At 39.5% G+C, this 13,260-nt stretch overlaps 1 protein-coding gene across 1 annotated transcript in view; it reads left to right on the top strand.

Moving 5' to 3' along the window:
* The window catches only part of LOC146004972 (uncharacterized), a 184,043-nt gene that overhangs the window by 62,041 nt on the left and 108,742 nt on the right, over positions 1-13,260 (top strand). Inside the window, exon 2 of the mRNA XM_083144052.1 lies at positions 12,515-12,625. Within this exon, the coding sequence (XP_083000178.1) occupies positions 12,515-12,625 (111 nt within the window). The remainder of the gene's footprint in view (positions 1-12,514; positions 12,626-13,260) is intronic.

The following is a 13,260-nucleotide window of genomic DNA, read 5'->3' as shown; positions in this document are numbered from 1 at the left end:
CTATACGCCTTCATGGCGTGGTGTTAAGCGCAGGGGAGCACTTTCCTTTTTTTTACTTTGGTCGGGAGTATGTGTGCTTGCCTGATTGTTCCTGACAACACCTTCACATTTACACCTTCTTGCCTGCTTGTTCCTGACTACACCGTCGCGCTTACGCATTCTTGTCTGCTTGTTCCTGACTACCACCGTCGTATTTACACCTTCTTGTCTGCTTGTTCCTGACTACCACCGTCACATTTACACTTTCTTGCCTGCTTGTTCCTGACTACACCATCACATTTACACCTTCTTGCCCGCTTGTTCCTACCACCACCGTCACATTTACACCTTCTTGCCTGCTTGTTCCTGACTACACCGTCGCGTTTACGCATTCTTGTCTGCTTGTTACTGACTACTATCGTCACATTTACACCTTCTTGCCTGCTTCTTCCTGACTATCACCGTCAAATTTGCATCTTCTTGTCTGGTTGTTACTGACAATGCCGTCAAATTTACACCTTCTTGCCTGCTTATTTCTAACTTGCCACCGTCGGATCAAGCTTACTTATCGCAGTAGAGTCAAGCATAAGGTGACGAGATATTTTAAACAACAAGCCTGGACATGTATCATATTTCTCTAAAGGTAAAACTGGACAAAACGTGCCCCGAAATGTACACATTTTAATATAAAAACGGTTTCGTCATAAATACTTATGTTAGAAAACTAATTAAATAAATAAATAAATACTGTGTAAATAAATTACATAATACGGTGATATGCACTACACGCAACCAAGCAGCTTTTTAGAATTAGAAGTCATTCATTGATAGTTTACTGATCACTGTCGGCGATTAGGGGGAGCATTGGGGGCATTTGCCACTTCTGTCCCCGAACTATACCAAACCGTACCTACCAAGTGAAAATAAGCTAACCTTACTTTCTCCCCCAGTTTTGGAATCTTGTTCCCCTAGCTATATAACCCAATCGCCTCCACTGTAGCCGATGAATGTATCTTCTTCAGTACAACCTTCTTTTAAAATAACATTTTCTAAAAGTTTACACAAGTGTGAATAAGGTTCACCTTATTAATCAACATATCTGTCAAGGATTGTACTGAAAGAGCGTTTTGTTAATAGCTCAGAACCCATTCATGTACACTACTTTTGTGGGGGCGTTAATTCCAGGTAAACAAAGAAGAAACTCCAAAATTTTAAGAAAATTGGCCTGTGGCACATCATTGACATTGAAGTGTGAAATATTGTACCCAACAATGCCATAGTTCATATTAATACTAGAGATAATTGTTGAATCAATTCTATGCCAATAAGTCATTGTCACAAAAGAGGATCTTTTGGCGTCCTGTTTTAAAAAATCGGGACAGAGACTTAAAATAGAAACAATCCCGGCTAATGCCTTAGTCAAGCAGTACATATAAATGGTGTTTCAGGATCTAGATGTGGCAAATTTATTGCCGGTGACTATACATATACTGGGATGCGTTACAGCTTATTATCGGTGATTTTTGTATCTGTAAGTACAGCCTTGCTTATTACTTTCCAATTATGCTTATTATGTTTGTTTTTTCATGTTAGGCGAGGTACAAATTTTGGGTGCATACGTTATAGTTTTCAAGTATGGGTTAGTCCTGATTAACGTATATGCACACAGGGTGGAGTTAAAGCGATCTTTTCCAAAACTGTTTTTTTGCTGTGAATACACGACGATGTGTCTCGCTTCGATATACTTCTTCTTGTGTAATTGATTTGGTTTACTTCACTTCGCATTTCTGCCACTTTTGGCTAATCGCGAATATGGGGATGAGTGATGATATGATGGAATTTATGAAGAGACACTCAAACACATTCCCAGGCCGGGATTCGAACCCAGGTACTCTGTCGTCGTAGCGCGCTGTGCTAACCACTCCCCCACGTAGGTCTGCTCTTCTTGTCTCATCTCATCTGGCATCTTGGCGGTTTCCTTTACATATTGAAGTTTAGGCAAGATTTGTGCCATGTCTTCTTATTTGTTGTTTATCCTTCTATCATGTCTTCGTCTTTTCTCCATTTGGTAAATTTCTCGTAAGGGACAGACGGATTTCATCAAATTTACAGGAGAAATTACTTACCGAATGCAGTTTTTTTATAGTTGTGGAAGTTCGGGGAAGTGTTTTCTCGCATCGTTCATTGAATTTTGCCGGTAAAGCATCTATTTTTCGATATAAATGTGTGACCGATGCACGAAAGCTCTTGCATCCATTTACTTCTAGGTGGATGTAGTCTGTGTGTGATGACGTAATCCCAGTCAGTGTTTCAAAACACGTGTTTTTGTAACTGAAGAAGGTACGTTTCCGCAAATGGTTTGTGGGGCTATGTGTCAATGGTTCGTGGGGCTATGCGAGAATGGTGTGTGGGGCTACGAATTTTTTTTTTCCAAACCAATTTTTAAATATTGTAACCTATACGTGACCCTACCTAACCTTACCGGAAATGGTTCGTGGGGCTTGTATGAATGGTTCGTGGGGCTATGCGTCAATGGTTTGTGGGGCTACGTAGGTATTTTTGGGTGCATTGGGGTGGAAACAATGCGTGCCGAGTACGGTACTGAAACTGTGACCGCCATTTTGCGTGTTACCAAAGGCAAAAAGAAACGAAGAAAACTTACTCGATATGTCCCAAATAGAGCTTATTTCCGTGAAATAAGCTAAATGCCACCTTCAGCAATGTTTCTCAGTGCAGAATACGTAAGTACGAATATTCAAATTAAATGAACTAGCAAATTTCAGCTGTCTGTCCCTTACGAGAAATTTACCCTTAATTTTTTTTGGCAGTTATTTATTTTGCACAACTGTCGTGCAAAGTGAGCACATGACATTGTGTATATATGGAATAGGATTTCTAACCATTTTATCACATAACAATGAACACAACCAAAGCATAAAGCATTTTTTTTATTTATTTTTTATTTCTTATTTTCAATAAGGTTGTCAGTGTGATTCAGGTTTGAGAAAAATGTTTGCTGAGGAGACGTTTTTCCTTTTCTTATAAACTGCTGAAGAAAGCTCTTCATTGAATTTGATTTATTCCTTGGAATTCTGTCAGCATTTTCTCCCAACTCAATCCCTCAACTCTTGTGTCGGAAATAATCGAGAATCCGTGAAGGTCTTCCGCTGTAGATGCCTCGACTGATTCTACGGAAGCAGCTTGGAATTTTCGTAGGAGAAAAGGAGGAGAAAGGAAACGTCAAAAACTGCTTCCTCTTCCTTTCAGGAAAGAAACAACAAAGGAAGCTTCACTGTAGTGGAAGAATCTTTTGTTGTCCGCATTGTTGGTTCGATATTTGGAAGTTGTTCAACTTTTTTCTACTGGAACGAAGAAATCGAGTGTTTGGCAGACAAAGCGAGAAGCAAAGGTTTTGATTTTTTGTAGGGAAGTCGTTTACTTGAAATAAATAATGACAATAATAATAGGTATGGAAATAATAATATTTACTACTAATAATATTTATTTAAGTCATGAGCGCGATTTGAAAACCAGGTGCATCACTATGTCAAAATAGGTAATACAAAATTTCAAAATTGAATATACAATTATAAAATAATACAATGGATCCCACATTTGTATACATCAACATAAGTTCGTATTGTAGCTTTCCACCAGTTCAGCAAATTAAACCTCTAACCCTTTTTTGAGACATTACAATTGAAATATTCCTCTGGGAATATCTAGGTATTTTATAAGATATATTACTCAAAAGGTTATGTAAAAATACGAGATGATAACATAATAAAATAATCTTTGTTGAGTGGCCGCGGTGGCTCAGTCCGTAACGCTTCTGACTACCATGCTCAAGCTCCCGGGTTCGATCCCCGGCCGGTTCAAATCCGGGAACTTTTCTAACGGTGGAAAGCGGCCCCGGCGCCCACCCAGCGTCGAATAACATGGGTACCTGGGGGAAACCCTGGGGGGTAAAGGCGGTCAGGGGCGTGATGCTGATCACATCACCCCCACTCACGACCGGATCAAGAAAGTGTGGGGCGTTACCCCCGTACCCCCTATACGCCTTCATGGCGTGGTGCTATGCACAGGGGAACACTTTACACACACACTTTGTTGAAGCAGATGTGTTTCAATCTTGAATGCTGTTTTTGCAACAAACCATATCACTGTTTAAACTAATAGAATAGAAAAGAGAAAGATATGAAAAAACAATTTCAAAATAAAAAAAATAAGGTTAGTTACATTGATTTTGAGTATTCAATTTTTGCCAGGTTGTATAATGGAGAAAGCTGGATCATATTAAGAATATTGGCTATGAAAAGAGTTCATATCACAACGGAAATGTGAAACAGTATATGGTGGAACGGAAACATGCTATCTTTTTCTTTAAAACACATTCGGGTCTGGCCTCATAATACAGCATTGTTACCTCTGGTCTGCGGTTTTTGGTTGGTTTTCAAAATATCATAGAAGAAGTATTTTTAATTTGTTTTTATTTACAACATATTTCTTAAATCTACAAAACGTCCTCTTTTCAATGAACAAAAATTTGTTAAATTTTATTTTCATTTTCAGACGTTTTTTAATATTTTTTTCAGCAATGTTTTGTGAAGAAGAAAAAAGTACAACATTGTAACAAATGTTAATATACAGATATTTTAAGTTCGTAATCTGGAAATTTCAATAATTAAGTACATAAACTATCAATACATCTTTTGAATCTTGCATAAGAATAATTCTTATGTGCACATAACAACAAATAATTACAAATTACAAGTAATTATCTTTTGTATGAAAAAGTGGCTGCAGGACAGGACCAGACGATGTATCAGTTGGTTCTGCGTCATCTCTAAAAATTAAACAAATAAATAAATAAACTAAATTTTCATTTGACATACACTGTACAAAATAATAAATGGAAAAACTAAAAATACTTCAGTGCATGTAGGAGAATCAAGCAAGAGGCAAGATCAATAGACCCAAAAAAATTACCTCTTCTCACTTCATTCATAAAATACTAGAGTTTGCAACCCTGTTTATATTGTCGACAATAATTATTACGAATATAACCTACCTTCCAAATCTTCAAATTCATCTGCATCATCAAAATCGTCACTAACTTCAAACTCTGAGGCGGAATCCTCATGCAGAATGTCCGCTATGCAGTCTGGATCTAACGACGCCATTCTAAACAATGCACAGTACATCAACCCGACAACAAACAGTCGCAGGTGCGAGATAAAAATAGCACATGAGTCACCTAGAGGTCGGAATTTCAACAGAGGGGCTTGAATGAACACGCGCATGAGACGAAGTACGAGCATAGCCCGTCGTTCAATCGGCAAAGCGATTGCATACCGCAGGACGGGCTATGCCCGTCGTTCGTCCACACTGACTTTAAGTGCCCTGCGGGCTATGCCCGTCGTGAGACCCCAATGTGTTAAGAATTAACTACCTTCATGCAGGAAGTTGCAACTTTGCAGGAAATTACGCGGTAAACAGTTTTGAGGTTTGTTAATTACATTTTTTTTTAATAGGTATTTGGCATATCAGACCAGAAATTGTCAATATTTTTAATTGATTGATTTGAATTATTTCACTTCGCGTTTCCGCCACTTTTGGATAATTTCGAAAATGAGGATGAAAGATAATAAGATGAGATGGATTAAGGGACAATCACGAACACATAAAAACAACCAGTGGCGTCACCAAATTTCCCTCATTTTGCAATATTTCCCTACTTTTGACGTTCCTTTTTTTTTTTTTAGGAAAATGGGACCAAGGGGGTGGTATTGACCATCTTCAACCCCTCCTTGAGCACGCCACTGAAGACAGCACACAACAAGAACCCTACGGAGGATTATTCTAGCCGTGAGTCCAGACGGACTGTCAGGACAACCGAAAATGGGATTAAGCGCGGAAGTGAAACTTTCCCTATATATCCGTTTTGCAGTTACTCCTTTCGCGCTTATTCAGATGTTCAATTTTGGTTTCGCGATTAATCCGTTTCGCGGTTGTTCCTTTCTCGTTTATTCCGATGTTCAATTTTGGTTTCGCGATTAATCCGTTTCGCAGTTATGCCTTTCTAGTTTATTCCTATGTTCAATTTTGGTTTCGCGATTATTCCTTTCTCGTTTATTCCGATGCTCAATTTTGGTTTCACGATTAATTCGTTTCGCGGTTATTCCTTTTTCGTTTATTCTGATGTTCAATTTTGGTTTCGCGATTAATCCGTTTCGCAGTTATGCCTTTCTAGTTTATTCCGATGTTCAATTTTGGTTTCGCGATTATTCCTTTCTCGTTTATTCCGATGCTCAATTTTGGTTTCACGATTAATTCGTTTCGCGGTTATTCCTTTCTCGTTTATTCCGATGTTCAATTTTGGTTTCGCGATTAATCCGTTTCACGGTTGTTCCTTTCTCGTTTATTCCGATGTTCAATTTTGGTTTCGCGATTAATCCGTTTCACGGTTGTTCCTTTCTCGTTTATTCCGATGTTCAATTTTGGTTTCGCGATTATTCCTTTCTCGTTTATTCCGATGCTCAAATTTTGGTTTCACGATTAATTCGTTTCGCGGTTATTCCTTTTTCGTTTATTCTGATGTTCAATTTTGGTTTCACGATTAATTCGTTTCACGGTTATTCCTTTTTCGTTTATTCTGATGTTCAATTTTGGTTTTGCGATGAATCCGTTTCGCGGTTATTCCTTTCTAGTTTATTCCTATGTTCAATTTTGGTTTCGCGATTAATCCGTTTCGCGATTATTCCTTTCTCGTTTATTCCGATGTTCAATTTTGGTTTCGCGATTAATCCGTTTCCCTTTTATTCCTTTCTCGCTTGTTCCGATGTTCAATTTTGTTTTCGCGATTAATCCGTTTCGCGGTTATTCCTTTCTTATTTATTCCGATGTTCAATTTCGGTTTCACGATTAATTCGTCTCGTGGTTATTCCTCTTTCATTTATTCCGATCTAACATTTTCGTTTCGTGGTTATTCCTTTCTCGTTTATTCCGATGTTCAATTTTGGTTTCGCGATTAATCCGTTTCGCGATTATTCCTTTCTCGTTTATTCCGATGTCCAATTTTAGTTTCGCGATTAATCCGTTTCGCCACCCCATCCAGATGCCAGATCCAAGTTTGTATGCAACATGCATTGCAGGGTGAACTACATGGAAGTGAGGTTGACATTTGCCCTCAGAACGGGTCACCCCTTAAACCCCTCAAAATTTTAAAGTGTTTTGAATAAACCATCTGCATCTACCTACGCTAACCGCTTCACCACGGAGGCCGGCTGCAGGTATTCTACGTGTACGTAGAACGTGTATCTTGGAAATCGGAACCAGTAGAACTTTGGCAATACACGTCCTAATCTCTACAGAGACCTCGCCTGTTTCTGGGTCTGATCTCATCTTTCCATAGCAACGGTTATGCTCACGTGAATTACGTGAAAATAAAGAACATTCAACACAAGGATATCTTCTTGCACGGTTGTTCATCTGATAGGCGATTTTGTACACTTGAGAGCATGTTGAATCAATCGCTTGTTTATGTGAATCAAGTCTCTATAGCAAGATGTTCCCACACGTTTCGTTTCACGGCGCCCTTAGTGTTTCAAGATTTTCCCGCGGGGCCCAAGTCAGAATGTAGGCCTATCTAACACTTGCAATGATCAGTTAGTGTGGTTATATTCATTTTCCGGAATGTCTGGAGTAAAAGAACGCGAACGCGAACTGGGCGCACGTTGCGGGTGTGCGCCTCGTCCAATGAACGCGCGGGGGGAGGGGCGATTCGACTGGACCAGTAGTTCTGTAGTCAACATGACAGCTCGCAAGCCTACTAGGGGAATATTGCATTCTGCACCCTTCCCCACCTAGTCTGGCCCCGCCCACAAGCTTTCGCCTCTGCGCGTCGCTACTCCAGACATTCCGGAGAAGGAATATAGGTTGCTTGGCTTAAGTTAAAAAAATAAACACATATTTCAAATTCAGAAATGTTTTATGTGTAAAAAGTACTAAATAAGCACAGATTTGGAACAATCATATCATTTCAGTGAAAATATTGGAACATTTCGCGGTGGCACGGCGCCGTAGGGCGTCGCGGCACACATTTTGGAAACCATTGCTCTATAGCACAATCGTGACTAGACTATCTGATATGGGGCGGGCCGGGGGGGGGGCAAAAATATTGATGAATGTTTAATCGGAGGAAACCAGCTCATTTTATCTCACTGTTTTATTGTACTGATGGGCAAGAAATTAAACTTCCGTAGCATTAACGTTCTTTGCCCCACTTTATTTCCCCTCTATGTGGCTCAGAGACTATACTACATATAAACATGGTTTCGTACAGCAGATTCCAAAACTCAATATGCTGACCAAGGCAGAAATTTATTTTATTTTAAACCATAAACTAAACGTAACATTTCAACCTTCTAGCAAGATCTTCTCCAGACTCTGCACCAAGTACAAATGTAACAATGTACAAAACAGGAAGATATAAATACAGAAAAATCACTCCCCTCCAGACACAAGATTATTAGAAAGTCGTTTTTCTCTGAAACACCTGACAGGCGATACAGCTAAACATTTCCTATCATCTGGAAAGTATACTTGGTACAGAGTCTGAAGAAGACCTTCCTAGAAGGTTGAAACGTTACGTTTAGTTTATGTTTTAAAATAAAATAAATTTCTGCCTTGGTCAGCATATTGAGTTTTTCATATCATGGAAACAAGGGTTAATGGTGTTATAAGCAGATTCAAAACAACTACACATAATTTATTCATTTCCAACAGTGACAACGATTATGGAGCCATGAGGGGTAGTTGCCTCAGACTTATTGTCTCCGCACTATGGCCTCTTAGTGCTAAGCATTGTCTACAAAGAAAAAATAAACTTTCCTTGTCCCCTACTTTTGTCACCCAATAGCCTCTACTGATTTCCAATGTATGGGAAATTTATTCTGGAAACACATAGAGATAACACACACTAACGAATAAAGTGTATGCGAGTGTTAATAACAAAAATGTGCTAGAAAAAGAAGCTGTATAGTTCAATTTTATAGGAAATAATGCACCTTCTTCACTTTAGTTGCTTGGAATTTTCGCCGGGTAAAAATATTTACTTTTTAAAGAACTGTTTAATAACAGTGATAAGATTTATCTACACTAAAATTCTAAATGAGAGTATTAGAGAGAGCAACCGCCACCTCTTCCCCCCTGTGCGAACGCCTATGCTCTATAGGTGAACGCGAATGTGGTAGAACTTGTACAAGCTAATTTTCAGCCGGTGTTTAGTGGTTGACTTTCTATCTCTCTGCCGATGTTTCCGGGTTCGAATCTCGGCTAGAGCACGAGTGCTCCTTGTGTCCTTTCATTAATTTAATCTAACCATCCTCACCTCCGCGACTAGCCAAAAGTGACAGAAGAGCGATGCTAAATAACATAAATCAATCATTACATTACTCCGTGTAGAGATCAAATTGGCACAATCCTTATAGAACAATACAACTACAGAGTGTCCCAAAATAGTGTTTACATTGTTTGAACGTCAATAACAGGAACACTAATAACAGCAAGCACGAACCTTTTTTGGTGTCACATACCTTAAAGATATAGATGTTCAAAATGGCCACCACTGGCAGTAATACATTAAGTGCAATCTGAACAGATCGATAAACAGCAGATACGGTTTCTGCGGGAAGGGAAGCGTAGGTTGTCTCAATTGCATGTCCGACGTCACTCGGTGTCTCTGGCTTTGTGGCGTACACAGCATTCATCACAGTTCCACACAGGTAGGAATGTAGAGGGAGATTATTTCCATAACATCTTTGTCTGTACATTTGAAGCTTCGGAACGGGTCACAACTCTCGAAGCAGCTAATGAACGAAGCGAGCCACTGACGTCATCTCAACCCAGAACCTATCGCTAAGCACCCTGCTCAGGCTCTACACGCCCACTAGGCTCGCTAGACAGACTCGCGTAGTCCGCTGGAGATGTTCCGAAAGTAATTCGACTCTAACTGAGTTAAATCAGGATATTTGGATGGATATTCGACTCTTCTTACGTTTCTCGATAGAAACCTCTGCCATTTTGTGTACACTAATGACTACCGCTTGCAGGCTGTAACAGGATTGAAGAAAAAAAAGAAGGCCTATATGCTCTCACACATTCTCAACATAGACATTGTAGCTTCAAATGAAAAAAGTCCAGTCAAGTCATCTGTAATAGTATCTCTGTTATTAAAGTTCAAAGAGTGTACACATTCTTTTTGGACACTCTGTATACTCTATCCCGCAGTCCCGGGAATTTCTGGAGCAAGGGAACGAAAGCAAGACTCTGCGCAAGTAGGGGGGGGGGGCAGAATATAAACCTCAAGTCCCAGAACGTTAATAAGAATTCAAGACACCTTCTTTCAGTCAAGACAACATGATTTAAAATCAACCACAACAAAATGATGACATGAAGATTTGCAGTATTCTCGTGATGCCTCTCGGGGTATTGGTAATATCTCAGTTCGTTTGTTGGTCAAAAGAAATCAAAGTCAAGTTTCACTAAGAGAAATGAAGTATATTTTACTTCTTAGCAAAATAGATACTTATGTGCATAAATCCATTTCAGTCAAAGAAATCACAGCTTACAATTCAGCTTGGCCACTTTTTAAAACTCAAAGGCCGAAACTAAAAGCAAAGACAAAACACAATCGTAATTCCCATGGCAACAGCTCATATAAGATATGTACATAAAGGTCACTCACTATCCTGACATTATCAGTGATAGGTCTAAATATTAAATACCACATGAATCACAAAATAAATAACAGAGATTAAGATTAATAACAATAAACATTTGTACAACGAGAAAGGTAATTATGAAAGATAGATATATGTTTGTGCAAGAGGAAAGGACGTAGCATACACTTGTAAATTTTATACACGTGCAAGCTGACAGTTTTAGTTGATAAAACAACACAAGGTCACTCTTACGGAATCTTATTCACGTTTCTTGAGTGTTTACTTACAGCAGAACCAAGATGAGGAAAACCCCTACAAACTCCGCAACTCAAGTGGATAGTCATTTGTTTTCCTTTCCTCCCCTCCTTTGCCTGTCGACTGACCCTATGTTGCCATGTGTGTAACTTTCCTCCCATGTTTCATCGTCAAAAACGTTAATAACATCATATACAGGGTGATTCAACAAATGTTAACACTATATCGAAAATAGAAAATGTACTACTCACAGTCTACGTTTACTTCTTTAATGAATAATATTGAACCAATTTGCAAGACACATAGATGGTGTCCAACGTAGACGATGAGTAGTAAATTTCCTATTTCCCATATAATGTTAACAGTTTTTTTAATCACCCTGTACGTCGCTGATTTTGCTGTTTTCCCCTTATTGAGGATAGAAACACTTGGCGCAGAATGAAGGTGACAATAATGCGTTGGAGAAAACTTCACATTTTGGCAACGCCCGCGAAGGATAGCAGCAAAAGATTTTTCTAGCTCTAGAAAATATGTCGGAAAAAAACTAAGAATATGAATTGCTCCATGTCTATCCTTTGACACTGCTATTTATACTGCTCGCATTTCAAAATGGCAGCTGGGTTTTGATTGAGTTGGTGTTTTAAGTGCACTTTATGCACAGTAAGACTAATCGTGACTGGAACTTCAGTTTAAAGTGAGATCCGAACTACTATGTGTCTCCTTAACTGGCGCCTTTGGAAACAACGAATCGGCGGTCAGTTGAATTCTCTTCGACTGACATCGGGCATTTTCGTGTCACAAGGCACCCGAACGTTGCTGGTGGCTGGTAAACAACGAATCAGCGATCAGTTGAATTCTCTTCGACTGACATCGTACATTTTCGTGTCACAATGCACCCGAATGTTGCTGGTGGCTGGGAAACAACGAATCAGCGATCAGTTGAATTCTCTTCGACTGACATCGGGCATTTTCGTGTCACAAGGCACCCGAACGTTGTTGGCGGGTGAAACAAATAAGCTTCGGATACACACCATGTTACCAAACGTACTGTAAAACGGGGGAGAGAGAGAGTTGATCAGCGCCTTTACTAGATAAAAGTTGTACTGTGAATTCCATGAGTATTGCCGTGCAAATTGTTCATGAATATTTTCATTAATTTTTCTCTAACATCTTATGTGTTTTTAAGCGATGGATTTTTATGTATGCTAGTGCAGAAGTTGTCAACAGCTTGTTTTGAGTTTTATTTTAATTCTCGAAGCTCTTATTTTGTCAAATAAAGTGAATGAACATGGTGATGGACATTTTTGCACGGTAATACTCATGGATCTCACTGTACAATAGTACACAAAACACCCAAATACTGTACAAATAAGACAATAAAAACAACTGACAAAAACAGGCGTACGCTTGGGAATGTGATAACTGGAGAGCGATGATGCCCCTACAGCTTTACTTAGTGGACAGATATAGGTCAGCGAAGTTGAGTCTGCTATCACTATAGTGTTAATTGTAAAATTTCGCAATATTGCAAATTAATATATTTTCTCTTGTTGCAGACGAACATCGGATGAAACTGAAGGATATGGGCTTCACGCAATCCAAGTGCATTAACTACCTGTCCCCTGACCTCATCAAAACGGAGGAAGGAAAGACGGACTGGCAGCATAGTAAGTACAGATCATTGATATTGCAAGAATTTTTGTAGGGGAGGACAGGTCGTTGACATGAAACACAATGCTAGAAATAGTAATTATGAACTAATAATAACAACCTATTATTTGTTAGTAATTTACTACCCCTACTACAGAATATGCTGAGACTTTTCTACTGGACCCACCCCGAGTGATTATCTAGCACATACGTTTTTCCTTTCCTTATTCTTAAACTTTTTATGGAGCTACCGTACTGAATTGCATAATTATACGTATACTTTGCCATTAACTTTTACAAATTGAGGATATTTGGGAGCTATACCCTGTCCCAACTCTCTCTGGAGCAAGGCTGCGCATAGCGGCATAGAAGGGGAGGAAATCGAGTGGGCAGAGCTAAGCAGTACACGCTGCTGCGAAGGCTGGTAACTGCAGTCGCTTCCTCCCCTCCACGCGATCACGTTGCTTCTCACTTGTACATTGGTGGAGCCGTCTCGCGTCACTACTTGCGCAGAGACTTTCAACAACGACTGGGGGTTCGTCCTGCTGACCACACGTCACCCCTTAACTGGTTGGATGATCAGGTGGGAGTGAGGGCGGCAGTCGGTGGGTAGGTACTGGCTCTCACGGACTGTTATGCCACAAGTTATAAC

The sequence above is a fragment of the Lepisma saccharinum genome, chromosome 22 (assembly GCF_977018435.1).
Source record: "Lepisma saccharinum chromosome 22, izLepSacc3.1, whole genome shotgun sequence".
In the NCBI taxonomy this organism is placed as follows: Eukaryota; Metazoa; Arthropoda; class Insecta; order Zygentoma; family Lepismatidae; genus Lepisma; species Lepisma saccharinum.
Note: the sequence above shows the minus strand (reverse complement) of the source record. Positions and strands in the feature narration are given on the sequence as shown.